General features: G+C 41.1%; 1 protein-coding gene across 2 annotated transcripts in view; it reads right to left on the bottom strand.

Annotated features, from left to right (window-relative positions):
- Positions 1–475: 475 nt before the first annotated feature.
- Pcbd2 (pterin-4 alpha-carbinolamine dehydratase 2) overlaps positions 476–6,571 on the bottom strand; it is a 54,482-nt gene continuing 48,386 nt past the window's right edge. For both annotated transcript variants that reach the window (XM_033761667.1, XM_033761666.1), the window contains exons 3-4: positions 3,110–3,190; positions 476–1,754 (exon numbers count right to left, since the gene is read on the bottom strand). In XM_033761667.1, coding sequence (XP_033617558.1) covers positions 1,659–1,754; positions 3,110–3,190 — 177 coding nt within the window. In that variant the 3' untranslated portion in view covers positions 476–1,658. The remainder of the gene's footprint in view (positions 1,755–3,109; positions 3,191–6,571) is intronic.

Raw genomic sequence — 6,571 nt, 5'->3', positions numbered from 1 at the left:
TTCAGGGGTGCCTGCGCGGCTACCTTCCCGGTGCTTGAGCGATGGCAGCTGGGTCGGGAGCAGGTGTGGTTCTCCTTCCCACGGTGGATCAGGGCCAGCCTATCTTCCTGGTGCTGGGTCGGGAGCAGGCGTGGTTCTCCTTCCAGTGGTGGATCGGCCCGGCCTACCTCCCAGCGCTTGAGCGATGGCTGCTGGGTCGGGAGCAGGCATGGTTTTCCCTCAATGTACTATTTACTTTTAAATGTTTGAATGTTTTCATGTTTCAAAATTTCATATAAAAATACTGAACTGAAAATTTTTGGTAATGAAATGTATAACGGTTCCAAATCTATAACATAAGAAAGAGTTTATAAAAAAAAAAAAAAAAAAAAAAAAACACCAGTAAAAAAAAAAACAGCCAGGGATTTAGCTCAGTGGCACCGTGCCTGCCTTGCATATGTAAGGTCCTGAGTTCAATCCCCGGTACCAAATAACAACAACAAAAAAAAACCCAAAACAACAACAACAAAAATACAAGGGAAAAGACTTCTAAGAAACAAAGTTTCAATGTTAAGGCTCTCAGTCCCCTGGTGGCTATAAAGCCTGGATAACCCTCATCTCCCTTGCCCCCATCATAGGGCAAGTCCACCAAAGCTGCCTCTCTCCAGCTAACAGAACTAGCCAGAAACTGGCTTCACAGAGCAATCTCTTTGTCGTGGTTTCTCAGATCTGGGGTAGGGGTAAGAATGGGAAGCAAAGTGTTGCTTGCTGTAACACAATGATCCTTCTGGCCTCTGAAGCAAACTATCTGACAAAACAATCCTCATTAAGACATTCCTATCAGCTTGAACCACCAGTGGTACCTGCATGACTGTCCTATCAGATGACTTGCACTACCCAAAGGGACTGCCCCATGCTGCCCAATAGGACATGCATCTACCACCAGTGGCTCAGAGCACCCACCTGTGAGACATGCGAATTATGGCCCCATCATAAACATGTTAAATCTGAAGGCTGTAGGCCCTCAGTTCAAGGATCACAACATGTGAATGATGAAAATAAAAATGACCCTCAGTCTTTCTTTAAATTGTTAAGTCTCATAATGGCCTGGTGAGTTATGACAATGAGTTCTTGCATTGCTACATCTTACTGGAAGCTACAGATGAGATACTCGTCCTTTCTTTCAACTCCTTGTCTAAAAAGTAAAGATGAAACACACCAAGACCACTCACCAATTTATGTGATTTTAGTATCTATTTAAGAAGCAACAATAGCAAATTAACTTCAGCCTCATAATAACTGTTATATAAGGTTAAAAAGCCATTATCTGCACAGCATAATTCTTTTTATACAACTAGTCTCCAACACAACATATATTTAAAGCCATGATTTTGAATTACTATAAAGTGTATGAATATCTCCCACTCCAATTTCTTAATGCCGTTTCTCTTTTTAAATATTAATATAATTAGTGGGGTTGGTTTATCTTATATAAGTGAATATGTAATGTAATGAAAAATACCTCAGGTTCAGGTTTAAATCATTTTGTATTTAAGCACTGATTATACAAATGCATAAAAGTGAACTAATTTACAGTGTGACTTGTTGATGCAAGGTGCCTTCAAAATATATTGCAGCTAAAATAGGTATAAGATTTTACATGCATTTTGGAAAAAAAATCACACAGAAACAGATGCTTTTTCAATAAATCTCGCCAGCTGCACATCTCTTCTGGTCAGTCCACCATAGTCGTGTGATGTGAGAGTTATTTGGACCTAAGAAAGAAGAAAGCAGCTTGTAAAACTATGAGCTGCACTTCATGGAATTCTCCTCAAGCAGTTCAGAAATCAGTCTATTATTCATCATTCATATTAGAGAACTGGGGATATTCAGACAATTCTACCTTATGAATAAACATTGTATTTCCAAAGCCCAGGGAACTCCAGGGGCACAGTGTGCGTCAGGCCAGGCCCAGCAGCCACCTCGGACAAAAGGTTCTAACAGGATGAGACAGTTCATCTGCCAGAATCTCAAATGCTGTTTCTTGGAGGCAGGGGAGAAACAGGTTCCATTTTGATTCCCATTACTTTAATTACACTGACTATTTTCAGGGTACTGAGAAAAATCATACTATCAAATGCAGTATATTAGCAGGGTTGTTTAAAAAAAAAAAAAGCACATTTCCAAATTAGGAAAGGGTTGGGGGTGGGGGAAGGCAGTGTATAGAACACTGCTTTTTGACACACCAATTAGAAAGCAAATGCAAAGTTATGAGCAAAAACTAGGAGAGAAAAGTATCCTAGTACTATACTACAGTGTTTTAAATTATTCCAAAAATTGTAAGAATGGGGAATTTTTTTTTAAAGAGAACTTCCAAAGAGAAAAACCCTCACAGAAACCTGGATGGTTAAAAAATTCCAAATGACATGAACATTAGGGCAAGGATATTTTATAATTCTTCTCACTGCATCCCTTAAAACTTTTTAGTCTGCCCTTTGAGGATTCAGAATTTAATAAACAGGTATTATGTAAAGTACAGTTCCTGAGAAAATTTATTTCAATGAGATAAATACGGGCCATATCTATCTTATCCACCATTTCTTTAAATAAATTACTTTCAATCTAAAAATTTACTTGCATGGGTGACAGCCAAGTTTAATTTAGGAACCTCATTTGGCCCAAGTCGCTCATATAGCTTCATTAGAAGACAATTAGGAAAATAAAGAGCTTATTCACTGTTCTTTTGAGCAGACTTGAAATTTGTTACTAATTTGCAGTTATACACAAGGATTCAAAAAGGAGAAAATACTTTCTTAAACACAATAAGATTTTGCTGCACAAGATGATAAAGAAGAAAAGTAGAAAAAAGTTTCTTTTTTAAAAATTTAAATTGAATTTATTGGTACATTCTAGGTATACAGTACAGTTACATTCATTACTGGGATCTTGTACCTTTACATGACAGGTCTTGGTTCTCATTTTTTCCCCTTGACCCCACCCTCCCTTCACTCCCTCCTCCCCTCCCCACCTTCAAACACTTTAATTCCATTTTTACATTTTCTCATATTTTAGAAAAAAGTTTCTTAAACTCCACAATTAAAGTGATCCCAAAATAAGGCAATTTAGTTACCTTGTTGTATACATTGAACCATTCCGGGTGATGATTTATCTTCTCTGCTTGTAGGGCAACTCGGGACATAAAGCCAAAAGCCTGTTCAAAATGAAGTCAAAAGTAATTACTGACGCTGTCTTCCACCCTATGCCTGATAGAGACTCCAGAGCAAAACAAAGAGATAACGACATTCAAGGATCCTTAGGGAAGCCTGGAGAAATAAAAAAAAAAATGAAAGGACTGCTCTCTGCAGTCCTAGTAGCAACACAGCAGACTGTGCCCTGCCACTTGGTAGTGAAAACAACTGAACTCAAATAAACAAACCAGGAAATTGGTCTCACCGAGTGACCTGTTTGGACTGTTTAATTGTCTTCAAGATGAGACTTTCCAAAACAGCAGAGGAACAATTTCCCTTCAATACAGTACTGAGTCTCACTATTGGCCCCAAATCTTAGCAGCCACTTTACTTGCACGGCTCTGTTCCTTTTGTTCTTAGTGACTGGGTTGCTAAGGTATCAACCATAAAATTATGGAAAAAGGTCTTCTGAGTGTAACTTTGAGCAAAGGGACTGGCAGAAAGAAACAACTTCCTCACCCCACCTCTCAGGCAAGAGGGAAAGGAATAAAGGACAATTTCCCCTGCCATCCAGAGTGGAAGAGAAAGCTTAGCTTGCCTGCTCACCACCGGGTTGCTGCTTTCTGGTGATGAGGTGATAGTACGTCTGCCTCAAGCAGAAGACAAGCTGGAAGTGAACAGAAGGCAGCAACCTAGCACCAGCTGGCAGTGGATTACAGGGGCTCTGTCTTCATACCATGGGGTGGGTGGAACCATGAAGCAGAGGGCAAACTTGTTTTGAGAGGAAAAACCTTTTTTTCTACTTGCTTTCAAATTTTTATGAGGGTAGTTGCAAACAACAGAAGTCTCTATTGTGTCCAGAAGGCAGGAACACTTGGTAAGGCTTAGGTAATGGTACACTGATTACAGTTACACCGCAATTCACAGGTCAGTATGCATTATACCATTGCACCCACATAAATGAATATTTAGCCTTCATTACGCCATTCAGAAAAACAAATACAGTAATAGCTGAGCTGTTTTGACATAAGAGCACATTTCCTAGTTAACAATGAGAAATTTGAGTAATGGTGCCATTTTCAATAATTCTCCAACATTCGTTACAGTTCCTATCTCAGAGCCAACTTTATTTGTTTGGTATAGTGCACAAGTCTTTGTGAGAAATGAGAAAAGGAAAGGGCTACTCTGGGAGAGAGCAACTGTATTTTAGATTCTCAAGCCTATGAGAAGAAAGCTTTCCATTTTGATAAAGATTTCCATTTTGACATTGAAGGCCTGAAAATCTTCCCATTAAGACAAGGGAGGAAATTCAAGCAAACTCCATTTAACCATGTATGGTACTATCCATGGAAAACAATATTCACTTTCCCAGACCTCCTCATTCCATAATCTGGGGGTACAAGTAGGATGGGAAAGTCTGTTTTAATTATTCAAACCCAGAGTTAACTTGAATTAAGTGATGTATAATGAGAATTTCTACTCTGCCTTGTTTAGTATTACAACACTAAATCACCATTGACAGTAACACAGCTGTTAAAAGTGTAACCCAGTGATGGCGAACCTTTTAGAGCTTTCAGTGATACAAACAGCCTGCTGCAGCACGAGGGCCACACGTTTGCCTCCACTGTAGTCTCTTGAGCCATGGAGTTCTGGTTCCAATTCTGACTCTATCATTTAACTGTTATGTGTCTAAACTCCAAAGCTCCATTTCCTTATCAACAGAATGGGCATAATAATAAAAACTCAAAGGTGAAGAGAGGGCAGGGAATGGAAAAAAAAATAAGAACCAGGACATACCACGTAAAGGTATAAGATCCCAATGATAAATGTAACTGTATTGTTTGCCTTAAATGTACCAGTAAACTTAATGGAAAAAAAATAATAAAAACTCACATAATCATTCTAACAACAACAACAAAAAAAAGTAAGGGGCCAGTGATTTAGCTCAGTGGTTCTACCACCTGCCTTACAAGCACAAGGTCCCAAGTTCAATCCCTGGTACCCAAAAAAAACAAACAAACAAAAAAGTAAGGCATGTAAAGGCGTTTAGCAGAGCCCTTGGCACAAAACAAAAGATCAATAATGGCACATACTACTACCACTACTGCTGCTGACTGGATTTCATAAGATAAACCCTACAAACTGCAATATGAGTTGAAAAGCTTTCTCATAGGCTTGAGAATCTAAGATACAGTTGCTCTCTTCCAGAGTAGCCCTTTCCTTTTCCCATTTCTCACAAAGACTTCTGCACTATACCAAACAAATACACTGTGGGCTGCCACCCTGATGGTCACTGACTGAGGAAACAGCTTAATGGCAAGAAACAGTAGGCACAGTCACTACAAAGTACTTAAGCCCTGTAGCCGTAATTTCTTTGAACTGTGTCATCCTACAAGGTCCAAAGTGATGCCTAGAATCCCTTACCATTTCCCAAGAGCCAAATGAATCGAGTGAATGATTTGGACACAGTCAGAAATGTTCTTCAAAAGTGGGAAGGGGAACAAAGGAAGGGGAAGAGAAGCTTTTAAGGGGCTTTTTTTTTTTTTTCAGCTTTAACTGAGTTTATTGGTACATTTTAGGGATACAGTACAGTTACATTCATTGTTGGGATCTTGTACCTCTACATGACAAGTCTTGATTCTCATTTTTTCCCCTTACCTCTGCCCTCCCTTCACCCCCTCCACACCTCCCCATCTACAAACACTTTATTTTCATCTTTTCATTCTCTCACATTTTTTTCTTAAGAGGCTTTTAAAAAAAAGAATAGAAGGCCCCGATCCACTGCGGGAAGGAGAACCACACCTGCTCCCGACAGCAGCCATCGTTCAAGCGCCGGGAGGTAGGCTGGGCCCCAATCCACGGAGGGAAGGAGAACCACGCCAGCCCCCGACCCAGCAGCCATCGCTTAAGCACCGGGAGGTAGGCCGGCCCCGATCCACCGCAGGAAGGAGAACCACGCCTGCTCCCGACCCAGCAGCCATCACTCAAGCGCTGGGAGGGAGGCTGGGCCCGGATCCACCGAGGGAAGGAGAACCACGCCTGCTCCTGACCCAGCCGCCATCGCTCAAGCACCAGGAAGGTAGCCGCGCAGGCACCCCTGAACCCCCATAAGGCCCCCCACTGCACTCTCAGACCTCCTGACTGTGCAAGTCTTTGGACCCACTCTGCAAAGACAGAGGTGGTCATCAAGAGTATTTTCTGAGTTCCCAACTTTGAACATCTGTAAAGAAAGGGCGGGGGAAACCTGTAATAGAACGTTGCAGAGTTCAACCATTCAAAAGGATGGGGAACTCAATCTGGGCCTTGCGGCCCGAGGTCAGTCAGCGTCATGGGGTTCAGCAATCAGCTAAATGAGATCAGGGGTCTTGCATCCTCGCTCTGTCTGAGCCATTAAATGGTAAATA

The sequence above is a fragment of the Fukomys damarensis genome, unplaced genomic scaffold (assembly GCF_012274545.1).
Source record: "Fukomys damarensis isolate Sample0158 unplaced genomic scaffold, DMR_v1.0_HiC HiC_scaffold_9, whole genome shotgun sequence".
Classification (NCBI taxonomy): Eukaryota; Metazoa; Chordata; class Mammalia; order Rodentia; family Bathyergidae; genus Fukomys; species Fukomys damarensis.
This window is presented reverse-complemented; position numbering and strand designations above follow the sequence as displayed.